Source organism: Sylvia atricapilla, chromosome 30, assembly GCF_009819655.1.
Source record: "Sylvia atricapilla isolate bSylAtr1 chromosome 30, bSylAtr1.pri, whole genome shotgun sequence".
In the NCBI taxonomy this organism is placed as follows: Eukaryota; Metazoa; Chordata; class Aves; order Passeriformes; family Sylviidae; genus Sylvia; species Sylvia atricapilla.
This window is the reverse complement of record NC_089169.1, coordinates 202,454-227,174: the sequence shown is the minus strand read 5'-3', so window position 1 is coordinate 227,174 and position 24,721 is coordinate 202,454. Positions and strand designations below refer to the sequence as shown.

The 24,721-nt window shown below is 49.3% G+C and overlaps 2 protein-coding genes and 1 long non-coding RNA gene across 5 annotated transcripts; 2 read left to right on the top strand and 1 right to left on the bottom strand.

Annotated features, from left to right (window-relative positions):
* Positions 1–7,795: 7,795 nt before the first annotated feature.
* LOC136372920 (uncharacterized) lies at positions 7,796–8,557 on the bottom strand. Its single transcript, XR_010745543.1, has 2 exons — positions 8,236–8,557; positions 7,796–8,135 (listed from the first exon to the last, which is right to left on the bottom strand). It is a non-coding gene; the product is annotated as an uncharacterized lncRNA (long non-coding RNA).
* Positions 8,558–8,955: 398 nt separating this feature from the next.
* Positions 8,956–13,739, top strand: LOC136373049 (translocon-associated protein subunit beta). 3 transcript variants are annotated; one of them, XR_010745575.1, is made up of 7 exons: positions 9,324–9,794; positions 10,844–10,998; positions 11,903–12,001; positions 12,382–12,490; positions 12,647–12,724; positions 12,870–13,299; positions 13,400–13,518. XR_010745575.1 is itself a non-coding variant. In XM_066337987.1 (6 exons), the coding sequence occupies exons 2-6, from the start codon at positions 10,844–10,846 to the stop codon at positions 13,508–13,510; spliced, it is 552 nt and encodes a 183-aa protein (XP_066194084.1). In that variant the 5' UTR covers positions 8,956–9,052; the 3' UTR covers positions 13,511–13,739. The 3 variants fall into 3 exon arrangements, 2 of the variants coding, with proteins under 2 accessions (XP_066194084.1, XP_066194083.1); XM_066337987.1 differs by lacking the exons at positions 9,324–9,794; positions 12,870–13,299 and adding an exon at positions 8,956–9,052 and having other exon boundaries at positions 13,400–13,739; XM_066337986.1 differs by lacking the exon at positions 12,870–13,299 and having other exon boundaries at positions 9,338–9,794; positions 13,400–13,739.
* A 1,004-nt stretch (positions 13,740–14,743) lies between these two features.
* Positions 14,744–23,070, top strand: CCT3 (chaperonin containing TCP1 subunit 3). The gene is made up of 14 exons (XM_066337979.1): positions 14,744–14,897; positions 16,538–16,599; positions 17,098–17,148; positions 17,245–17,307; positions 17,889–17,985; positions 18,331–18,448; positions 18,633–18,819; positions 19,302–19,451; positions 19,879–20,011; positions 20,516–20,597; positions 20,716–20,896; positions 21,421–21,666; positions 21,907–22,038; positions 22,705–23,070. The coding sequence occupies exons 1-14, from the start codon at positions 14,867–14,869 to the stop codon at positions 22,807–22,809; spliced, it is 1,638 nt and encodes a 545-aa protein (XP_066194076.1). The 5' UTR covers positions 14,744–14,866; the 3' UTR covers positions 22,810–23,070.
* The last annotated feature ends 1,651 nt before the right edge of the window (positions 23,071–24,721 follow it).

Genomic DNA, 24,721 nt, shown 5'->3' with positions numbered 1-24,721 from the left:
AGAAGTCCTCACTGTGAAAATGTGGGACCGGCCTTTTGTAGCATGTGACTGTCGGTCACATTCACTTTTAGATTATGCATTGCTGGGTTTACTCAGCAAAATATGCTTTGCTGATGAAGAAGGTGTGATCAGCTCTTTGGTTTCTTCTGCTCAACACTTCTGCCTCTAATTTCCATATCAGAGCCTGCACATCTCTGCTGCTCCTGGACTTAGACAGGGAGCTCCTGTTGTGTATATCCTTGTGTACTGTTGTCTTGGTTTGGGAAGACAGGTATCTGCCAGGGAAAGCTGGAGTTTCCCTTGGAATGGAGAATGTAAACCACGACCATCACCCTTTTCCCAATTATAATTTTGCAGCTAAAAGCTTTTAGGCAAAAGATTTTGGAAATAGAAATAGCAGTTCTTTACTAGTATGTATAACAAAGCAAAGCAAACAAACAAACAAACAAACAAAAACAACTACAGCATTGATAACAAAAATAGTACCAAGAACTTTGAGGACTTTGTTTCACAAAAACCCAGGGCAGTTTGGTCTTGGTGCCTTTGTAGGATCCTCAGAGCACCAAGCTGGGAACAGTAGAAAAAGAGTCTTGGGCTGGTAGCTGGGATGGCCGGGTGTCCCGGCAGGGCAGGGGCAGGGTGTCCCAGCAGGGCAGGGGCAGGGGCAGGGTGTCCCAGCAGGACAGGGGCAGGGGCAGGGTGTCCCAGCAGGGCAGGGGCAGGGTGTCCCAGCAGGGCAGGGGCAGGGGCAGGGTGTCCCGGCAGGGCAGAGGGGTGCAGGGTCACGCTGTAGCACGAGGAGCAGCGCTGATGGAACCACGATGGCAGGGCAGGGCTGGCCCAGCTCTCAAAGGGCGGCAGAGAAGCTCAGAATTCCAGGGCGAGCAGGTGATGGTAGATTTCCCAAGACTGGACTGCAGTGAAATCCTCCAGCAGGAGCACTAACCCAGCCGTGCCTTCTCCCAGCCAGCCAGGCTACCTGAAGCTCTGTCCTTTACCTGCCTCAAAACTCTTACTTTCTTCCGAGCTTCCACCACCCCTTTGTTTTGTTAAATAGTCTTAAGTGTGACATTTAGTCTCCTTGGTAACTTATGGGAAAAAATTCTTTACAGTAAAAAGGAACAAAACCTAACCCCCAACAACTGTGTACTTTCCTTCTTGGCTACCATCATGTTCTCTGGATCCCAGAGTCTAAAGCTAAATAGAATTGTTTCCACCTAGGCTGAGTTAGGAATATGTATCAGCAAAGGTAGCTGTGGCAGACTTTCCCCTTACAACTGATAACTTGAATTTGGCAGGCAGCCGAGTGGCAGCCACACTCCTCTTGCAGCCTGTACAAGGACACTGCACACAGAACCACGGTCTTCTATGGGTTCCTTCCTTGCCTCACATAACATCACATGTTTTTATTCCCCCAGAGGGTGAAATATCCACCTATTCCTCATGCAGAACAATGAGCCAGCACAGGAGCCACCAAGCACACTGCTTCTGCTGTCAAAACCAGTGCCATGCTCTTTCCTCCTCAGATCTACATACTGTCACATTCTGTCTCTCTTGTAGTCCAATTCTAAGCCAAAAAGTTTTCAGCTGCATCTTGGACAGATAAAATGTGCCAGGAAAAGAAGCTTTCTTGGACCTTGCCCCTTATGTGTGGAAACTTGTATTTGCTCCACAAGAGGCAACAAATTATGGTGTCTTTTAACATCCTGAGGGAATTCAACATTCTCAAAAAGTGATGTGTCTGACCTGAAGTGGGAGAAGGGGAAAGGCAGGGGAGATATCATCCTTTCCTGTTCTCCCAGTAGGCTGGGTGAAATCATTATTAAACCCCCAGAAGCAGCATCCCAGACCAGAACAGGCAACCAACAATGAATACACATCCAAAATTATCTTTGTTGCCATTGCTGTTGACTTTCCATAAACTGATATTGTGAAGTGTATCCACAAAGCAAAAAGCAATCTTGGTTTCTCTCTCTCCCTGATCTGAAAAAGGACATCCATCATGGTGGGCAAATGGCTCCACATATAGGGACACATATACAAAGTTAGGTGCCACACCCACGTGAATAGATCCAGAAGCACAGTGACCAGGGAGTTCTGTACCCAATATACAAATGTTTTGGACAATATTGTTATTTTGTCACTTTCTGTCTCAAGCTCCTTTAGTTGTGTGCCAAATTTGTCTTAGTTTAAGACTATTTACAAGGTGGAGCCTGGGAAAAAAGCTACTTCTCCTTTAGTTTTATGCACTCCTCTTTCAACAGAAGGAGAGACAAAAGTGAAAAGTTAAAAGTGAAAAAATAACAGTTTACTAAAAACCAAAACATCAATTAATAAGGAAACAGCAGTACCCCAAAATACAAAGGCTCTAAAACAAAGACTGAAACAACAAAAACAAAATGTCAGAGGACCCCCTCCCCCAAGATGGGGCCGCCATATCCACTGCATGGCCCAAGGACAAAGACAATGTCACAGGGAAGCCCCCTCCCCCAGTATGGCAGCCTCCACAGAAGACCATGTAGCCCAAGGGACAAAGACAAGATGGAGGAAGTCCACTTCTTCTGACAATATGGTGGAGAGGGGGAAGAAAGGAAAAACCACACAGCAAAGGAACTTCCAGATTTACAGAACTCCCTCCTCCCCCCTAAAAAATGACCAACGTGAAACAGGGACAAAAGTAAAACCAGGAAGAACCCTTTTCTTGCCAAGCTTAGGAGATGAGTGAGCAAGGCAGTGCAAGGCAATGGAGTGGAAGAAGGGCAAGGGAAGAACACAGAGGGGTCCATAAAGAAATGCAAGGTTGAAGTAGGCATGGGAAGGCAAATCAAAGGACAGATAGACCTTGCAAGAGAAGGCCAGGAATGAAGGCAGTAGACAGGTCAAGAGGGGAATGGCTATGCAAGGTAGTGCAAGGCAAGTAAGGGGTTGGGTTTACAAGGCAAAGCAAGCAAGAAGTACATCCAAGGATTGCTCCCAGACAAAAGCTTCCAGGACAGACTAGTCTGCCTGGCATTAATCTCTTCTGGGCTTCCTCTCATCTGCACCTGAAACACTGGAGCTACGTGCTTTACTTCCAATGGAAAAGAACTGTCAGTCTCATCCAGGAGCTCATGGCTGAAATTTTGATTTCACCCCCACAATGCAATACATCCAAGGATTGCTCCCAGATGAAAGCTGCCAGGACAGATGGATCTGACTGGCCTTGGCACCCCCTGGGTTCCTTCTTATCTACATCTGAAACTTAGGGCCTACGTGATTTCCTCCCATAGCAGGGCATCTCATCCTCCCACTGGGAGGTGATTATCTATTGTTTGTTAACCAGTCAGATAACTCAAACTGGACAAGTTGTCCTGTAGGGAATTATTCTGGCACCATTGACTTAACACTGGTCTGGCATCTCCCAACTGCCAATAAACATTTTACTGTTGAAGTGAGATCTGGCGATGTAAGTCAGATTTTGACTGACAGACACCTCACTTTACAAATTCTAAAAGCCACACCAAACTTTCACGAGGCAGAAACCTTTTATACCTTTCCATGGAAATGTGTGGAGTTTCTCTTATGAGTAGGAACACCTGCTTCACAGTTACTCCCCAGGGGTTAAGTGAAGGAGTCCGTGTACATTATTGTCATTTTGGTTCTAAGTTATATTTGCCTCCTAATGAACACTATGTCTTTTTCTAGCTTTAATATAGTTACCTTGATATAGTGCACTGTTTTATGGTATGTTATAATCTACTTTAGTCTTTAGTTTTCTACTGTGTAGTAAATCATTCTGATTAGGATATTTCATCTGTTGTCTTGTCTGTTTAATAAAGAACAAATTTTTATGAACAGATCTAATTTGCCATCATTAGAACTCGAAGGCCAGCGTGATCCCTTAAATTTAAATGTTACCAATATCTGAGGCTAAGGCAGGGCTTGTCTAAAGCTTCCACATGTCACAGGAGACTCTCCTATGGTTATCATTATCATTCAGGAGCCCATAGCTGAAATTGGATTCCACATCCAAAATTCCATACATCCAAGGATTGCTCCCAGACAAAAGCCAGATTCATTCTCTGTGAGGTAACCACCCCTGACATTTTGATTACACCTCCAAAATTCATCATGTCCAAGAATTACTCCCAGACAAAAAGAGCAAGGACAGAAAGATCTTGCTGCGAGGCCAGGGGTGCAGTTTTCAGTGCTTGGCTTCCCCCACTGGGTGTTCCTTCCTTCCCTGAGTGCAGAAGATACCAAAACCAGCAGAGTCAACACCAGCTGAGTCCAACCAAGCCGAGGGAGAGCCCAGCTGATACAAAAAGGGCCCAGCGGGTGGCAAGAAGAGGCAGTGAAGTGCCAAAACTGACCTATACAAACACTGTTGCTGTCACTGAGAGGGAGCAGGGAAACTGATATTGCAGGTCTGGAGTTCACTAGGCAATTCCGGCAACCCCCCATCTGCTGTTAGAATTACTTCTAGGCCCTAAGCCCCTGACATCCTGGGGTATTTTTAGTTCCAGGGGAAAAGAGTTGAGCCAAGAGAACCTTACCATCATCTTGTCTTTGTCCTCCTAGGCCACATGAGCTGCTAAGGGATGCAGAAGCCATTTTATCTTTGTTACAAGGGGGTTACTTAACACCTTGATTTTTGCTGGTTAAAACATTTTCCTTTATTTTGTACAAATTTCTTTCCATTGCATAAGTCTCATTCCATTGCTGTGTGATTTTATTTTTTAATAAATTCTTATTTTTAAGTCATCATCTCTGATTTACTGTCCCTTCCTTGATGGCAGGCAGGGAAGGACAGTGACTTGTTTAGAGTTTAGCTCCTCGTTGGTTGTTGAAACCAACACAGACACCTTTTGGGGGTGGAAGTCCCCTGTGACCCCTTCATCCTCCTCACACTTGCTCTTCCACTGCAAGTGTGGAAGAGCATTGCCCACCCCCCACTCTGACATTTGGATGTCCCAATAGACATAATCTCACCCCAACTTCCCAAAGAGGCAGAAAACAAGTGAAAGAGCTCTGACCAGCAGATCATTCTTTTTAACAATGCCATTCAAAATTCACAACTCCCCCCCTGCAAAAAAAGGGGAGGTATCCCCCTGCCAATAGCTCGGGTCCTTGGACTGATGCTTTATACCACACTTCACCAAGTCAATAAAACTGGAACTGAAATGTAAAACTTTAAAGAGTAAAATAAAGAACAAATCTCAGTAATTCACTTCATCCTGAGAAGGAGTGTGTGTGGTTATACACATCCAGTAAAAATACTCCTATGACAAAAGTCTTTGATTGTTCTTTTACATTAACTGAACTTGCACAGCTGTAAATTGATACCAATAAGTTTTCGATCCTCACAGTTTTACCGTGACTAGTTAAAATGTTTTGATTGAGAAAGCAAATCAAAACATTCTTGTAACTAACTTCGTGTTACAGAGTTAGGAGGGACATCTGGCTAGCTGCACTGCCCAAGAGAGATGCTGCTGGGACACACACCATTGGAAGTGAGATCACTAATGCAGAAGCAATGCCAGCAACTTTTGGAAGACGTGCCGAGCTAGGGTATCTTTCCAAGCAAAGCCAAAACTACCCACTGGAGGGCAGTGGTCCATGATCCCTCAATGGAGCTTTCAGAGGGTGGAGGGGGTCTGAAGAAGCCGCATCAGCTAATCAGGCACCATTCCTGCAGCTGGCAGGTTACTCTTTATCATCTGCAAGAAAACTCCCCAGTCAGAATCACACTGGACATCACAGAAGCTTTCCACATCAACCCTGCCCTCAAAAGCTCCACAGCCTTCTGCTCACCTGCTCTGATAGGATGCAGCAGCTATCATTGCTTGTGGCACCAAAGTTACCAAAAGACAGAAAACCTACCACTGCACTTGTGAAAAATCACCTGCCCTGAGCTCCTCCTCGCTATGGTCCAGCTCAGCTCAAATATCCATCCAATTCCAAAGGCTGCGCACACAGCACCTGCAAATCCAAAGGTAAATACTTAGATGCCACACATTTCTCTGCTCTCAGACACTGAACCAGCCAACAATCACATCACCTTCTTGGAACCCCTTCTAACTGGCTTCACCCCTCCTTAACCCAAGTCTGATGCTAGAACCGGGATTAAATGCTTGAGAGACACAGGTTTTGTGTTCGAACTCAGATGTTTATTAATTCTTATCTATAGTACAGTTCTCACAAGTTGTGAGTTCTAGCTAACAAGGTGAAAAATGGCTCTGTCTCTATCTCTTTCCAAGGTCTTTTAAGCCCAAATTGTCCAATTAACAAAGGACACCTCAATTATTTTTACTTTTAACCCAATAACCAAACACCTGTGGTCTGCAATGCGTAATTTTTTTCACAGTTACAATACACCACCCAAACCAATGAAGAAGAAGGTGAAAGAAGTTAGCCTACACCTTAAAGCCTCCATCTTGCTTTATATATATATTACTATAGTCTAAAGCCTTAAATTCTCAGTTTTCCACGCTGTGATATTACACAACTCTATTCAAACAACACATCCATAATCCCAATGCTATCAGTCAACTTTGGAAGCTTGTTCCACGGCCTCAGGTCAAATGTAGTGCTCTCTTGAGGGTCAGTGCCTGTTAGCACAGAAAGCCTAAAATTCTCAGCTTCCAGGTTTCCAACAGTCAAGACTCTTCCAGAATACAGTTATGTGGGTGGCAATGGAGCTGTGTGATCTCCTGGCCAGAAAGCCGTCACATATCGACCAGCAGCACCAAGATAGGTGCTCACTGAGGAGGAATGAAACATTTCCCAAAAATCCTCTTGCTTCACAGAAAAATGTCTGAGGTTCTAAGAGGCAGGACTGGTGCTGTAGCAGTGTCTCAAGACTGGGAACAGCCTGTCCAGGCTGCAGCAAACCATGTGGGGGAGGGTGAGGAGGGGTGTCATGTGGGAGACAGAATAGGTAAGTGGCCTCAATAGACAACACGGATTGGACCTCTGTCTTGCTTTTCACTGTCTGCAGCATGGAGAATTTCACCCTGAGGCAGAAGGGAAAGAAGAAAGTGGCTGTAGGAAGAGATGTTGGCACAGACTGGGAGTGGGTACCTCCAATAAAAGGGTTTGAGGCAGAACACGCAGACAAATGAGAGGGCCCTGGATCGGTGTACATGGGCTGTTCATCTGTGTAAGTGTAAGGGGGAAAATGTGTACAGACAAGGGACCCGGGGCCCTTTTCCCATCAGAGGCAGCTGCCAGAAGAACAAGAGCACAGGGAAGCTCTCAAGGCTTCCTGCACTGCTGAAAATGCCAGCAGGTTTCTTTTCTTACTGACTGCACCAGGGATGTTAGGCCATGTCCTGATCCACTGTCAGCAGAAAGCTGGAGCCTGTCTACGGGAGGAGGGTGTGGATAGGTGTAGTTAAGCAGAGTGTCCCCAGTGCAGGAAGGGAGAGTTTCCCAGCATCTGCACCTGATTCTTGAGGAATTTAACCCTGATGCACTCCAGCCGCACTGCTTTACAAGCCCACCATGGATCTGGGCAGGCTCGTGGGCCAGAGAACAGCACCAACAGGGCAAAGCAGCAGGTCTGACATCCTCAATCCAATCAGGTCTGTGGTGTCACCAGAGCAATCTCCGTCCCACAGGGCAGGCAGCACCTGGAGGGGGCCCCGAGATCTGACACCCTGCAGAAAACTGCAACAGGCAAATGGGAGCTGAAGGCAGCACAGGGGGCAGAGCCCCACAGACAGGCCACTCTGGGCACTAACACACTGCTCTCGTATTGCTGCGACTGCAGAGGAGAGAGGGATTCTGCCTCCAAAGGGGCTGGACAAGGCAGTTTGGGACTTTTGGTTGTTCTTTTTTCTGTTTGCTTGTTCCCCCTTTAGAACACAGAGGACACGGCCTCGCTGCTGCTGCTGCAGCCCCCGAATCCTTTGCCCAGAGGGCTGAAGCACGGCCCAGGCAGCACCTCGCAGGGACGGTGCCATCCCAACCCAGCTGCTCTTCTTGGGGGTTATGGGTTGTTCTTTCCCGAGCTCCGGGGTGCTGGTGGCATTTGACTCTGCTCAGTTCTTTTTGGTCTTGGGGGTGTCGTATTTCCTCTTGCTCGAGTACCAGAGCAGCAGGGGGATCCCGATGGAGGGCAGGGTCATCACGCCAAATGCTGCCCAGTCCAGCTAGAGGGAGAAATCGTTAGAGAAAAGTCAAAACAATCCAGGCCACAGGAGTCTTAGAGCAGTAACGTCAGAGGAGGAGAGTAAGGGGAAGACCTCACACTGTCTGCAGCTTCCTCATGTGGGGAAGCAGAGGGGCAGGCTGTGGCCTTGGTGACCAGTGAGAGGACTCGAGAAGGAGTGCCCGCAGTTGTGTCAGGGCAGGTTTAGGCTGGATATTAAGAAAAGGCTCTTCTCCTAGAGGACGGTCTCCCAGGCACTGGAAGAGGCTCCCCAGAAAAGTGGTCACAGCACCAAGCTTGACAAGATCTCAAGGAGTTTGGACAGGGCTGACAGGCGCGTGGTTGGGATTACTGGGGTTGTCCTCTGCAGGGCCAGGAGTTGGACTCCACAATCCTTGTGAGTCCCTTCCAGCCTAGGAGGTTCTAAGATTCTACCCTCAAGAAAAGCCCCCCTTTCTGGGGGGATAGAGTCAAGCAGGGTGCCCTCAATGCAGGAAGGGAAACTGTGGGGTTGTGTGCACCTGATTCTTGAGGAATTTTGCTCTGCTCCTTCTCCTTCAGTCCTCCCTCACTGCTTTACACATCCACCACGTATCTGGGTAGGCTGCTGGCGTGGGCAGAGCAACTTGTCGTGTCGAGATACTCCTGCTGCCGTTCTCTAGAGTCTTCTTAGAGCCCCGGCCCAGCACGACACGCCGTCCCGCCACAATGTCCAACTCGCTCCCCGCACTCCGCCACCAGTGGGCGCTGGGGCGGTACAGGAAGCGTGCCGTGCGCAGGCGCGGAGTCCCTGCGTGTGTGCGCGCGTCAACTCTATTTCCCAGGGGGCATAGGGCGTCCCTGAGTCGTGGTTCATGTGCGTCATTTCCGCCGCGGCTGCGCTGACTCGTCTTTGCGGCGTTGGCGGCGGGAGAGACGGTGAGGGGCGGGGGGCTCGGGGCAGCTCGAGGCTGTGTCCTCGGCCCTCTGGACAGAGTGAGGGGCGCTGGGAAGGGTCTGTAGGAGAGGATCGGTCGTGGACTGTGAAGGGCCAGGAAGGACCGCCCGGTTTCTGGCGCTGGAGCGTCAGACTCGGCGTCTTCCGTGGGCAGCGGTGGGTGAAACGGGCCGGTTCCCTGTTGAGAGGTGTCCCTGAGCCCCTCTGCGCCCCTGGGCTTTGTGAGGGGCCAGGAGCAGCCCGGGCTGCGCGCGCTGGTGTGCGGCTGCAGCAGGGCAGGACTGGGGGGAAGGAAGGGGCTTCTGGCACCCGCACTGGGACGGGCTGGGCAGGCGGGTCCGTGCCAAGCCCAGGAGGTTCAGCGAGGCCAAGGGCAGGTGCTGCACCGAAGCACAAACAGACTGGGGAGGAATGGATGGAGAAGAGCCCGGGGAAGGATTTGGGGGCATGGGTAAACAAGAAGCTCAGCATGCCGTGGCAACGTGCACTGGGGCCCTAGAAACCAGACACAGTCCTGCGCTCATCCCCAACAGCGTGGGCAGCATGTGAAGCGGGGGTTGCTGCCTCTCTGCTCTGCTGAGACCCTCCCCTTGCAGAGCTGCCTCCTGCTCTGGGTTCCCCAGCACAGGAAGCATGTGGTGTTGCCGGAGTGAGTCCAGAGGAAGCCGCAGAGGTGATCCAGGGGCTACAGCCCATCTGCTCTGGACACAGGCTGGAAGAGCTGTGAGTGTGGAGCCTGGAGAGGATTCCAGGGAGATCCTAGAGCCCCTTCCAGGGCCTAAAGGGGTTCCAAGAGAACTGGAGAGGGACTTTGGACAAGGGCCTGGAGTTGACAGAACAAGTCTTCCAACTGCTAGAGGGTAGAGTTAGATGGGATATTGGGAAGACATTGTTACCTGTGAGGGAGGCGAGTCACCGGCACAGGTTGTCCAAAGACGCTGTGGCTGCCCCATCCATGGAAGTGTCAGAGGCCCAGTTGGACAGGGCTTGGAGCAACCTGGTCTAGTGGGAGGTGTCCTTGCCCCTGTCAGGGGGGTGCATGCAATTGGATGGTCTTCAGAGTCCTGTCCAACCCCAACCACCCTGTGACTGTTGGAGGGCAGAGGCCCTGATATTGAAGCAGTTTTTGCATTTGAAAGCCCCATCAGGTGTCCTCACTGGTCACATCTGTAGTGTTCCTGTTGTCTTCTTGTCCTCTCACTCAGCAGGGTGGCGTCCGAGGCACTGTGTTTGGATAAGTCGGGACACTTGGCCTGAAGCAGGGACTTGTGCAGGGGATCATAAAAGCCACAGGAGGGAGTTGGTGGTTCCTTAGTGGCTGGAAATAGGAAAGAATAAATGTTGGAAGTGAGCAGCTGGTGCTTTCTGGGAAGAACTAACTCTGCTGTGTAAGACAGTGCTGGAAAGTTGCCAGGCTTTGCAAGGGCAATTAACTGTTAGTTGGTAAAACTGATGAAATTGTTAATTGCCAAAGCTTTTGCTCTGGAAGTTACTAGAAGAGGCTTAGTGATCTGAAAGCTTTGCCCATTACTGAGATGTGCAGGGCCAGGGGTTGGACTCGATGATCCTTGTGGGTCCCTTTCAACTCAGGATGTTCCATGATTCTGTAAAGGGGAGTGATACTGGCCAGGGCTTTGAAAGAAGACAAGACCATTGACTTTTTTTCCATGGCTGCAGGTCTGGGACACTGCTGTGCCAATTCTTACATCCTCACAGGCAAGTGTTGAGAGATTTCAATTGATCAGTGACGTTCCGTTTCCTTGTGTTTCTAGATGAAGCTCCCGCTTCTTTCCGTGTTTGCCCTGGTGTTTGTGGCTCACTGCGAGGATGGCGCCAGGCTCCTGGCTTCCAAATCCCTGTTAAACAGATACGCAGTGGAGGGCAAGGACTTGACTTTGCAGTACAACATCTACAACGTTGGCTCCAGGTAAGCTCTCTCCAGGCTTTAATACTGACCACGAGCAAATGTTCTCTGTGTGGCTGCAGGGCGCAAGGTGATTTCTGAGCTCCGTGATGTGCTGTTGCTTTTGCTCCCTCTAACTCTCATCTGTCCAGCAGTGCCTGAAGGATTGACCCTGAAATTTGCCTTTTTCTTCCTCTTCAGTTGTCCCTGCTTTCACCTCATGGTTGCTCCAGCGGTCAGTCCAGCTTGGTATAGTTCTTGTGGTGTCCTGTGGCACTCTGCTCCCCATGCATGCGGCTCCCTTTCTTGGCTTTGTGAGCTCTTTTTTACGTTTATTGTTTTTAATGAAAATTCCTTTTTGCTATCAGGACTTAACTATGGACCTGACAAAGATAAAACAAAACTTCCACAGTGCTGGTAGAAAGCATTATTCGCAGAATGAAAAGCTGATTGGACAAAATGCGCCACACTATGAAAGCGTTTTGCGATTTTGCTTTTTAGATATTTTTTAAAGGCAGAATAACGCATGCTGAGTGCAGTACTGCTGAGAGAAGAGAATATGGTGCTGTAATGTTGGATTCATACAATAAAGTAATTCTACATGTGGGATTTAGTTCTTATTTAGGCTAACGTGTGTATCCATGAGATGGTACCTGAAGTCCAGCAAACTGTCAAATCCTGTTGTGGAAAAAACAGTGTTTTTCCTGTCCTTGTGATTGTTTCTCTCAGCTTTGCCTTCCTCTCCCTGCAGTCTCCCTGTAAGACACCTCAGCTCTCCACCACATCTTCTACTGGTGACATCTCATCTTTCAAAAATCAGTTTTTCCATTTGGTCAGGATGGAACTGTCAGTGCATTTTGCTACAGAGCCTGTGAGCAGATGGCAAATCTTAAGATTCTCATCTCACCCCTCTCTTTGTTGTGTTTAGCGCTGCCCTAGATGTGGAGCTGTCAGATGATTCCTTCCCCCCAGAAGACTTTGGCATCGTCTCTGGCATGCTGAGCGTCAAGTGGGACAGGATTGCTCCGTATCTTTTAATGTTTTGAAATTCTCCCAAATCCCTTTCTTGCCCCTGAGCATCCTGCAGCTTTGTCCTACCTTCACCTGCTGTCTCTGAAATTCCTTCCAGAGCCTGGAGAGGGTACCAAATCCAAACCCCTGCTCTTCTGGATGGTGCAGTATAAAAATAAAGTTCCTTGCAGACGAGACCAGGTCCCGGGGTAGTTCCTCTGCCTGGGGAGGAGCAGCTGGGTCACCCTCAGGTGGGTCTGGCTGTCAGTGACCAGGAGGACTTAGATCTGTCAGCAGCACTGACTTTTGCACTTGGCTCCAGGCTGCTCTTTCCTATCTCCTCACTTTTCTTCCTGCAATGAAATACAAGCGTTTTCCTTAACATCTGGCTCCTAGAGCAAGCAACGTGTCCCACACTGTGGTTCTACGGCCTCTCAAAGCTGGGTACTTCAACTTCACCTCTGCCACCATCACGTACCTGGCACAGGAGGGTGCACAGGTCGTGGTAAGTGGTGGATTTATGGGTCCCCTTCAGATACACCTGACCGTGCTCCTGGAGCCGCGTGGTCGGGGACGATGCGTGTCTGTGTGCTCTCACCCTGCCCGGTTCTGGAGTGAGGAGGAAAGGTGGCAAAGCCTGTCTTTTCCCTGCCTTTTCCAGGTTGGCTTCACTAGTGCTCCTGGGCAGGGAGGAATCCTGGCTCAGCGTGACTTTGACAGAAGGTTCTCCCCTCACTTTGTAAGTACCTTTCAATTGATAGTGGAGAAGTGCACCGTGGCGGCTGCAGCCCAGTGCCATGGCTTCCTGCTTGCACGTGGTGTGTCTGGCTTGCCCTGCAGTCATCTAGAGAGCTCCAGCAAGAGCTGCACTTAATTCCTGTCAGTTCTCCACAGGACTGTCACAGAAGCAGCTAAGTTTCCATCTCAGCTCCCTCTGTGAAGGAACTTGCACTGTGGGATTTGAGCCAGAAAATCTGAGGGTAGACTCTTAGAACCTCCTAGGCTGGAAGGGACCCACAAGGATTGTGGAGTCCAACTCCTGGCCCTGCAGAGGACAACCCCAGTAATCCCAACCACGCGCCTGTGAGCCCTGTCCAAACTCCTTGAGATCTTGTCAAGCTTGGTGCTGTGACCACTTTTCTGGGGAGCCTCTTCCAGTGCCTGGGAGACCGTCCTCTAGGAGAAGAGCCTTTTCTTAATATCCAGCCTAAACCTGCCCTGACACAACTGCGGGCACTCCTTCTTGAGTCCTGTCACTGGTCACCAAGGCCACAGCCTGCCCCTCTGCTTCCCCACATGAGGAAGCTGCAGACAGTGTGAGGTCTTCCCCTTACTCTCCTCCTCTGACGTTACTGCTCTAAGACTCCTGTGGCCTGGATTGTTTTGACTTTTCTCTAACGATTTCTCCCTCTAGCTGGACTGGGCAGCATTTGGCGTGATGACCCTGCCCTCCATCGGGATCCCCCTGCTGCTCTGGTACTCGAGCAAGAGGAAATACGACACCCCCAAGACCAAAAAGAACTGAGCAGAGTCAAATGCCACCAGCATCCCGGAGCTCGGGAAAGAACAACCCATAACCCCCAAGAAGAGCAGCTGGGTTGGGATGGCACCGTCCCTGCGAGGTGCTGCCTGGGCCGTGCTTCAGCCCTCTGGGCAAAGGATTCGGGGGCTGCAGCAGCAGCAGCGAGGCCGTGTCCTCTGTGTTCTAAAGGGGGAACAAGCAAACAGAAAAAAGAACAACCAAAAGTCCCAAACTGCCTTGTCCAGCCCCTTTGGAGGCAGAATCCCTCTCTCCTCTGCAGTCGCAGCAATACGAGAGCAGTGTGTTAGTGCCCAGAGTGGCCTGTCTGTGGGGCTCTGCCCCCTGTGCTGCCTTCAGCTCCCATTTGCCTGTTGCAGTTTTCTGCAGGGTGTCAGATCTCGGGGCCCCCTCCAGGTGCTGCCTGCCCTGTGGGACGGAGATTGCTCTGGTGACACCACAGACCTGATTGGATTGAGGATGTCAGACCTGCTGCTTTGCCCTGTTGGTGCTGTTCTCTGGCCCACGAGCCTGCCCAGATCCATGGTGGGCTTGTAAAGCAGTGCGGCTGGAGTGCATCAGGGTTAAATTCCTCAAGAATCAGGTGCAGATGCTGGGAAACTCTCCCTTCCTGCACTGGGGACACTCTGCTTAACTACACCTATCCACACCCTCCTCCCGTAGACAGGCTCCAGCTTTCTGCTGACAGTGGATCAGGACATGTCGTCTGCCACTAGCTATTTCCCCCTTCCGTTCTCTCATCCGTGGTCCATTCGCGTGACAAAATGGCCGTGGTTGGCTGAGGACGGCTAAGGACCCTGCCGGGATGGGGCATGAGCTCAGTGCGTTCCAGCAGCAGTAGCTTCTGCTCCGTGCCCGGGGCATGGCCTGCCCTATCGGGCGGGCGGTGCCTCCTCTAGATCCGTCATTTCCCTGGGGTGCTGCAGTGCGGCCTGGGCGAGACTGCCATGCTGACCGAGGGGGTGGGCATTGTGAGTCTGTCTTTCGGAGCCAAGGTCTCCCTTGGCATCTCGGACCCGGTGCCTTCCGGATGCAACGTGAAGGCAGCAGCGAAATGTCCACTCGGCGCCCACCGGCGGGGCCTGCCGCCCGTCCCCTGGCTCTATGCAGGGCTCCTCCCGTCCGCAGGGGTGCAGCGGGAGCCGCGCTCGGGCGGGGCCCGGGAGGTCCCGCCCCGTTTGTGCAGCGTCACTTCCCAGCCGGAACTCGCCGGGCGTTTCCTCGGGGTGCAGCGCACACGCGCGATTGACGGCGGCCGTGGGAGGCGGTGCCGGGTGTCGCGGCGTTGCGAGGGTCTAGTTCTGAGGCTCTAGAAAGTTCCGCCGCGCTCGAGCCGCCGCGATGATGGGCCCGCGCCCCGTCCTGGTTCTCAGTAAGTTCTGATGGGCCCGGACTCCGGGAGCGGAGGGCGAGGGGATGGCCGCTTCGGACCCCCGCCCCGCTCTGCCGCCCGCCTGACTCGCCGCCATGTTGGGTCTCCTCATGGCTGCGCGCCCTTTCACAGCCCGTTCCAGCCGGTGCCCCCTATCCTACCCCTATCCCCTGGGTATCGCTGCCGCCCCCGGCGCGGCCCGAGCTCCCCTTCGCAGCTCCCTACCCACAGCCTCTGCCGCGCCCTGCGCGTGGGATCTCGGAGCCCCGCTGCGGTCTGACCTTTTCTGGCATTCTTCCCTGCTCTCGCCTGTTTTCTCGTGTTTCTCAGCACGTTGCTTTGTACTGCCCCCTTAGAACCGCATGTGAACCCCAATTCTTGGGCCTCTAGTATGGGAAGGACATTGAGCTGCTGGAGCGAGTCTAGAAGAGTCCACGGAGATGCTCCAAGGGCTGAAGCCCCTCTGCTCTGGAGATGAGCTGGGGATGTTAAGCCTGCAGAAGTAAAGGCTCCGGGGCGGGCGGGGGGACGTTAGAGCTCCTTCCAGTGCCAAATGGGGCTCTAAGAGAGCTGGAGAGGGACTGCGGACAAGGGCCTGTACTGGTGGGAAGGAGGGGGTGGTTTCCCACTGCCAGAGGGCAGGGTTGGGTGGGACAGTGGGAAGAAATTCTTCCTTGGGAGGTCTTGACACATGTGGCTCTGAGAAGCTGTGACTGCCCCATCCCTGGAAGTGTCCAAGGCCAGGCTGGACAGAGCCTGGAGCTCTGCTCTAGTAGAAGGTATGTCTGCCCATGAAGGGTTTCAGAACGAGATAGTCTTTAAGGTCCCTTCCAACTCAAACCGTTATATGATTCTCACACCATTCACCAACATGAGATATTCCCGGGGGTTCTTTTTCTGTTTGAGTATCCCATTCTCTTTTCTCCATCCATTCTGTTCTCTGTTAACCTAGTAGGCAGACTATTGTAGCCCACTGCTCCTTTTCTATAAGCATGCTTGCCTGAGACTTGGTGCTGCTCTGACCGCTGTTTCCTTTTGTTCTGTCTTACACCTCCCGCACATGCGTCTGCTCCTGCGTAAATCTGGGCAGGCTCGGGCCAGGCTTGTAACACCAGAAAAGCATCTCTGAGCCAAAATATGCTCTAGGGCTGAGTTTGTTGACAGCTGGTCTCCAGCTGTGGTTGTGAGCCAGTTGGTACCCCAGCTGCTGCTCACCCTCATGTGCCAAAGCAACATTGATGGATTAACTTAATGTTCACCCTGTTCTGCGTTACTGTACATGAGCCTCTGTAACTTTTTTTGACTGAACACTACTGTACAATGGCAGCTCCTTGGCTTTGTGAGATCTGGCAGATCCTAGTGAGTCACTGCAGTTTGATTTTCTGGGGTAATAGGTCCTGTTCCAGGGTTGCAAAGCTTTGTCTTGGGATGGTAATGAGGAGTTCTGTTATAATAGGGAATGTTGTTTTCCACTGATGGTTTTCTATAAATGTATTTCTCATCATGACTGCAGTATTTGTATTGTAAACTCTGAATTTCAAACTGGTCACATGATAAATGTGAGACTGAAAGGTGACTGCATCTTTGTTGTTTTGTACTTGACTGTACTCGATTAATTTTATTTTTTCTGTGTGCTTTAGGTCAGAATACAAAACATGAGTCTGGAAGAAAAGTCCAGATGGGAAACATCACTGCTGCAAAGGTACCAAATTCTCAGGCTATTCTGATCCTTTTTGTGTGTGCATGTGTGTAGGTGTATTTATATACTTCAGAGGGAAAACTAGATGTGAAGGTATTTTCTCTATATGAATATGGAGTAGAAGAAGCAACACAGAAAATAATTTTCTATGTTAGTAGAAGATTTTTATACTATTACATAAAAATTCTGTATAAAAATTAAATATATGCACTGTTCACGTGATGGGTACCCTATAAATCGTGGAGGGATTGAACCAACCAAACCCCCTTTCTCTGCAAAGTCTGTAAGTGTCTTAGTTTGGACATCTGATTGAGATCATAATTTAGTGTGGTTCCAGTGTTTTGATAATCCCCATATTCTCATTTCCTCACAATTCTTAGCCTTGGCTGCATCTCATCTGGAGCATTGTTGGATCGCTTAAGTTTTTGCTGATTTCACTGTGGGATATTTTTGAGTTTTTTATGGTCTCCTGAATTACCTTGTTTTTTTGATTCCTCCTAGACTATTGCTGACATTATCCGAACATGTTTAGGACCAAGAGCAATGATGAAGGTAAGAATTTGTGCTTCAACACATGTGCTGCAGCTGACTAGAAGTGAGACACACATGGGACAGAGCAGTCAAGTGTTGTTTCTCTTGTGGTTGCAGATGCTTTTGGACCCCATGGGTGGGATTGTGATGACCAACGATGGCAATGCTATTCTTAGAGAAGTAAGTTTCTCCTAAAGGATTGTACTGCTTAACATTAAGTCAGTATGTGCCTGAATCTTGGGTGACAATGGAGCTGTGTGATCTCCTCACCTATCCTGAGGGCAAATGCTAACCAGCTGCACCAAGAAAGATTCTCACTGGGGAGAAATGAAATATATCCAGCCAGTGTCCTTGCTCTGCAGAAACGTCGCTGTGATCCTAGAATGGGAAGTTTACATGGAGTGTTTACAAGACTGATGCAGATTCTTTGGTAATTGGAGCTATTATCAACTGCATTGTGACCTTTTGTTGTTCACAGTGCCACGTGACAAGACCTAGAATAATTTCATTTATCATCTGTGAGGTGCAAGAGCTTTTAAAAGAACATCCTAAAAACTTTAGCACCTGAAAAAAGTGAAGAGACACAATACTGTCAAATACAAGGGGTTGGGTTTGGTCTCAGAAAGAAAGAAAAAGCCTTGCTGTGGTGTGACAGAATGCCTTTGATTGTTTTAAAAGTGTGATATTTATTCCATTGAGTGACGTGAGATGTTTCTGCTTTAATATTCTGGGACAAATCCATACCCCTTGCTCCTACATAGATTCAAGTCCAGCATCCAGCTGCAAAATCAATGATCGAGATCAGCCGCACTCAAGATGAAGAAGTTGGAGATGGGACCACATCTGTCATTATCCTTGGTAAGGAGACTAACTCAGACATTTTGCATAAAGGCTGAAGTTCACTTTTTTTCTAAGCAGAGCCTACAGTGAGACATCTTAGTTATTTACTAACCTTGAGATGGAGAGGTTTTTTTTTACTGTGCAAGAGCATGCTAGGTTCATGAGACTGTAACGTGATCAGCTCCACACTTTGGGAAGTTGTTCTTTCCCCATGATGACCACAGTGAAGTGTAAAGAAAGGTGTAGGTGATGTTAGAGCTCTCTGCATAAAAGGTACATTTTTTCTGGTATGAGCTCTCCTTTCTTGACTGCTGATTATCGTACTAACTTACTTGGGGGATTTTTTTTTTTTTTTTTTTTTAGCTGGAGAGATGCTCTCTGTTGCTGAACACTTCCTTGAACAGCAGATGCACCCAACTGTGATCATCTGGGCTTATCGTAAGGCTCTTGATGACATGATCAGTATTCTAAAGAAAATTGGGTAAGTATGGGCTGGCAGAAGTTGGAGAGGAGGGACATGGACTTTCTGTACTGCTTCAGGCTGCTCCTTCAGGCAGCTGTGTTATTCAAATACAACTTAGTAAAAGTGGAGAGGGAGTCAAAAGGGTTAGATTGTTGCTTGGGATTAACATGCAGTTTGCTCTTTGGTTTTTCCTTTATCTCAGCACTCCAGTGGATGTGAACAATAAAGAGATGATGCTTAAAATAATTAAGAGTGCGATAAACACCAAGGCAATAAACCGATGGTCTGACTTGGCCTGTACCATTGCTCTTGATGCTGTTAAGACTGTGGAGTTTGAAGAAAATGGCAGAAAGGAAATTGATATTAAAAAATACGCGAAAGTAGAAAAGGTGAGTTTGTCCTGAACTGTTTCTTATCCTTTTGCCCCTTTTTTGTTGTGAACTAGTTTATTCTGGGTGCATTGGAAAGAATTTTGTGTTACTTCTCTGCAGTCTGCAGATGTAGTCCTTGAAGATATTTCAGTCATTGGTGTCAGCCATGCTCATTTATAATGCCAACAGGGGCTGCTATTTCAACTCGTTTAGAGTACCTGTCAAAAAGATAATTTCAGTTGGATTTGGAAGATGGAAGATGAAACATATTGCCAGACAGTAGGATGTTAAAAGTTTCTTAAATTCTTTCATGGCTTCCCACTTAAAATCTAAGTCAGTGTGTACTTAAACTTGTATAGTGATCTGGATGCACTGTGGTTACTTGGGAGATATTTTCCCTTTTCCTTATGTGGGACATCTTCAGGAGGTACTTTCAGATACAGAAGTTTTTGTAGACTAAACTGACTCATCTCATTTTCTCCCTTCCCTATGTCTGTCAGATTCCAGGTGGTTTTAGTGAAGACTCATGCGTTTTGCGTGGAATCATGGTGAATAAAGACGTAACCCATCCCAGAATGCGTCGACTTATTAAGAATCCACGTATTGTCCTTCTGGATTGTTCACTGGAGTACAAGAAAGGAGAGAGCCAGGTAAAGTGAGTCCTATTGGAGACATCTGCAAGTCTTGATTTAGGATGAGTAAAACGAACAAATGCAGATGGCTTGTTAAAAGTGTAAGTGGTGAAGGGCTTTCTGTGTTCTATGTTTCAGAGGCCTGTTGAATGTGGAGGGTAATTTTGCTAGGAGTGAGGCTATATCGTTTTGATTCATTGAAGCAGCTACAGTGGTTTGCGTATCTTAAGTGCTGGTCAAGAGCAAAAGAAATATTTCTGAGCTTGAACTAAGGTTAATGCTCAAATGACACAATGTCACAGTTTATTTGATCAGTGGTTTTCATCCCTGACTATTTTCCCTGGTTATACTGGAGGAGTTGAGCTGCTTGAAGCTGGGGAAGGTGTGTCTAATACAGTGAAGGTTGGAATGAACACCGTAAGCTGTTTACACTTCTTTTGTACAGACTGACATTGAAATTACTCGGGAGGAAGACTTTGCCCGTATCCTGCAGATGGAGGAAGAGTACATTCAGCAGATGTGTGAAGATCTGATAAGAGTCAAGCCAGATCTGGTCATCACAGAAAAAGGAGTTTCTGGTAATAGCACATGTGATCAATCCTTTGTGTTGAATTCATCTCAGTGAGGTTCATGGTGTTAAATGCACTGCTCAGGAACTTAGAAAAAACCAACCAAAACTAAAGAAAACAACACAACAGCAAACGAATACAACTCCTCCCAAGCCAGGTGCTGGATCTGGTTTGGGTTTTATTTTAGCTTTCTAGCAAATTAGTGTGCTCTACAGGCGTTGAATTTTGTCCTTGATGTTGCTTTGTGAAAGTGGACTCTTAAAATATTTTGCTTTTCCAACATTTGGGAAAGATACCAATACACAAATGAAGCTGAGTTTTAGCTGCTGGAGAGCTGTGCTACCATTTTGCCTTGCAGCCTGGTTTAAAAAGCTACATTTAGGTGTTTTTTTCCTGTAACCCCTTTTGTTTCAAAGATTGAAATTAAAATAGCTGGATTGGTAACTGATAAACTGATGAAGTTTGACATAATACTGCTGCTTCATTACTGAAATTGCATAAACCTGGTTTCAGACCTGGCCCAGCACTACCTGATGAGAGCCAACATCACTGCTATCCGCAGGGTGCGGAAGACTGACAACAACCGGATTGCCAGGTAGGTGTTGGCTCCTGTCTGGAGCCCATTCCTACTATGCATGACATGGAATTGTTCTGATCTCACTCTTTCTCAGTTCTGATTTGTGACTGTCTAATGTCATGCTTTGGTGTCCTAGGGCCTGTGGAGCTCGCATTGTCAGTCGCACAGATGAGCTCCGGGAGGAGGATGTGGGAACCGGTGCTAGGCTCTTTGAAGTGAAAAAAATAGGAGATGAGTATTTTGCTTTCATCACTGATTGCAAAGATCCTAAGGCTTGCACCATCATCCTGCGGGGAGCCAGCAAGGAAATCCTAGCGGTGAGTGCATGGGCTCCTTCACCTCCTGTGCCAGCCACCTTCATGATGAGTCATAGCTAGCAGGCTGTGGGCTGGGCTTTCAGCTGGTGTGGTGCACCACTTAATAATGAGAAGGGCACTGGAGCTAAGGAAGGGTCTGGAGCACAAGAAGTAGCTGGGGGGCTCAGCAAGGACCTTGCTGCTCCCTATTCAGTAGTACCTGACAGGAGGGTCTAGCCCTCTGTGGGTCTTCACCCTAGTAACAAGGGACAGGGCAAGAGGAAGTGGCCTCAACTTGCACCAGGGGAGGTTTAGATAGGGTATTAGGGGAAATTTCTTCATGGAAAGTGTGTTCAAGCATTGGCACAGGGTGGCCAGAGAGGTAGTGGAGTCTCCATCCTTGGAGGGATTTAGCAAATGTATGGATGTGGCACCTTGCCAGTTGGGTTAGTGGCGGCCTTGGCACTGCTGGGAGAATGTTTGGACTTGATGGTGTTAGAGGGCTTTCCAGCTTCAACAATTCCACGATTTCATACCTGTTGCAGGAGGTGGAGCGCAACCTGCAGGATGCCATGCAGGTGTGCCGCAATGTCCTCATGGACCCACAGCTGGTGCCAGGCGGGGGAGCCACTGAAATGGCCGTTTCCCATGCACTGACGGAGAGGTCCAAGGGCATGACAGGCGTGGAGCAGTGGCCCTACCGTGCAGTGGCCCAGGCTCTGGAAGTCATTCCTCGGACGCTGATCCAGAACTGTGGTGCTAGTACAATCCGTGTTCTGACTTCACTCAGGGTAAGGCATGTGGCAGAAGCACCAGGAGAGAGTCAGCCCTTTCCTGCTTTACCCAGCTCCTTGGATCAGTCACTGTTCAGACCAATGCCCTTGTCATGCTGTCAGTAACATGTTCTTGTATAAACTCAAGAAGAGTCTAATGAACTGTTACAGTTTCCTGAGTCTGTGGTCAGTTTTGAGATTCCAGAGGGGAATTTGCCATCTCACCCCACTGGTGATGACCTGTCTTTTTGCTTCCAGGCCAAGCACACTCAGGAAGGCAGCCAGACGTGGGGGGTGAATGGGGAGACTGGAGCCCTGGTTGACATGAAGGAGCTGGGGATCTGGGAGCCCTTGGCTGTCAAACTTCAGACCTACAAAACAGCCGTGGAGGTAAGGAGAGGTGGAAATTTCTGATACCTCTGGGTATCATTTGGGAGAGGAGGACATCCTTCTCTGTATGCTGGGGTGTTTGGGTGGGCATCACACACCCAGTGCAGGGTATGCAGGTGTCTGAGCTCATTGTTGCTGGAGGTGGGATAATGAGGGATGTGGGAGCCCAGACTCAGGCTTTCCCAGGGTTTTTGATCCTGTGGCTAAATTTCATCGTGTTTCATCCCACCTTTTCCTGCAAATGGTGCAGAGTGCTCCCACTGGTTCCAATGCCAGACAGAGCTGTGCCTGAGAATCCCATGCCAGCAACATGCTGGAATCACCAATGGTTGTGGGAGCTTTATCCCTTTAGCCGGCTGGGGCTGCCCTGTCTCAGCTGTCCTTCTAGTTACAGATCTATTACCTTGCTGGTGTTGGATCAAAGGCTGTTTCTCTAAGTGATACTGTGTCCCTTCTCTGTCAGTCAACAAGAAAAAATGGGTGTCCTTGTTTCCAAGCAGCCCCTTGCTGCTCCTCACAAGCCTGTGAGGCACCATTCCCTTCTCCCGTGCTGAAAGAACCATTTCAACCCAGGCTGATGGTTGTGTGGTGTGAAAGCTGAGCAGGTTGGGTTTTGTCTTTTGTGATGAGCTCCAGATGAGCCCTTAGTGTGGGGTTTCTCTGCAGACTGCAGTTCTCCTCCTCCGTATTGATGACATTGTTTCGGGGCACAAAAAGAAGAGTGACAACCAAAGCAAGCAGTCCGCAGCACTGGAGGGAGCCCAGGAGTGAGGTTGAGAGGTTAAGTCTCTGCCACAGGAGAACCAGCTGCCTTGACCTTGACATGGAGAAGAAGGAGCTCAATGCAGTGGCCTGGTCTCGAGGCTGAACCTGGAAAAGTTTGTTTAAAGTCTGGGAGGGATGGAAAATACCCTGGACATGGGGAAAAGGCAGTCCCTGTCCGTGTCCCTGCACTAGAGGATACTGCTCCTGGGGTAAGGGTTCCAGAGTGAAAATTCTCATTGCCTCAGAATAAATACATTGTTTCAGGCTTTTTCTCTGTTTAATCCATCAGGGTAGGGGGAGTGTGATGGAAAAGCTCTGTCCAAGGGTTGGGCAAGGTCTTGGGACAGAGTCCCAGTGTGGGGGTGGCCTGGAGGGGCCAGAATGCTGCCTTCAGCTTCTCTCTGTCCCCACAAATCCCTCCAAAGGTTGGGAGCTCCTGTGAGCAATGGTGGGTGAAATGGGATGGTTCCCTGTTGAGAGGTGTCCCTGAGCCCCTCTGCGCCCCTGGGCTTTGTGAGGGGCCAGGAGCAGCCCGGGCTGCGCGCGCTGGTGTGCGGCTGCAGCAGGGCAGGACTGGGGGGAAGGAAGGGGCTTCTGGCACCCGCACTGGGACGGGCTGGGCAGGCGGGTCCGTGCCAAGCCCAGGAGGTTCAGCGAGGCCAAGGGCAGGTGCTGCACCGAAGCACAAACAGACTGGGGAGGAATGGATGGAGAAGAGCCCGGGGAAGGATTTGGGGGCATGGGTAAACAAGAAGCTCAGCATGCCGTGGCAACGTGCACTGGGGCCCTAGAAACCAAACACAGTCCTGCGCTCATCCCCAACAGCGTGGGCAGCATGTGAAGGGGGCGGTTCTGCCTCCAGCTCTGGGCTGAATCCAGATAATGAGATACTGGGAAGAAATTCTTCCTGTGAGGCACTGACACAGGTGACCCAGAGAAGCTGTGGCTGCCCTATTCCTGGCAGCATTCAAGGCCTGCTGGGAGAAGGCTCAGAGCAACCTGGTCTTGTGGAAGGGGGTTGGACCAAGATAGTCTTTAAGACCCCTTTGGATCAAAAGCAGTCTGTTACCCTGTTATTTCATTATTACTTAACTCCAGTTCTGCAAGAGTTCATGGAAGCAGAAATCCCCTGTTGTGAGCTTGGCTGAAGAGATTCACAGCTCACTGCATTCTGTAGGCAACATGGCTTTGAGCACAGTGGTACAACCAAGGTGTCTTGGGGTGATTTTATGATGATGCTCTATTCCCTTAGCATCGGCTTTCTGCCCAGAAAACGAATACTGTAGCTTTAAGATGGGCCTGGGGGAAGTGGGGAGCCTTGATCTCCTGGAGCTCTGTTCCAGCTGTCTCCGGGTGCTCTGGACACTGCAGACCGGGATGCTACATTGTTCTTTCTTCTAGATTGAGCGATTTTTTTTCCTTCCCTTCCACTAGCCCGGAGGCTGTACCGGGAATCCTCTCAGCAGTTTGGGTTTTTTTGAACTGTTTCGGCTTGCTTGTCTTTTTTCTTTCGTGGTTGGTCTGGGGAGCTGGTGGGACCACCCCAAATCTGAGGCCTTGGACTCGAGAAAGGACATTAAAATCCACCAACTTCAGCTGCTGCTGCAAAAAGACCCACACAAGAAGTTCAACAGGTTCCCAGCTGCTGTGAACTCTCTCTCCTCCGTTCCCATAGACGAAGAAGTGGAGTTGTCACCTTTGCCTCTCGGCCACAAGGGAAAAGGGGTGTAAATTATAATTTTTTTTCCTTTATTTTTTCCCATGTCTTGCAGGCGCCTTTTTTGTTGTTGTTTTTGTTATTTTTGTTAATAAACGGGTTTTTTCACCTTCATCCCCTGGTATCCATTTCTCATTGGCAGAAGAAAGAGGACTTATTGAAGCCCTCCCTCTTTCAATAAAAACACTTATTTTAGACTGT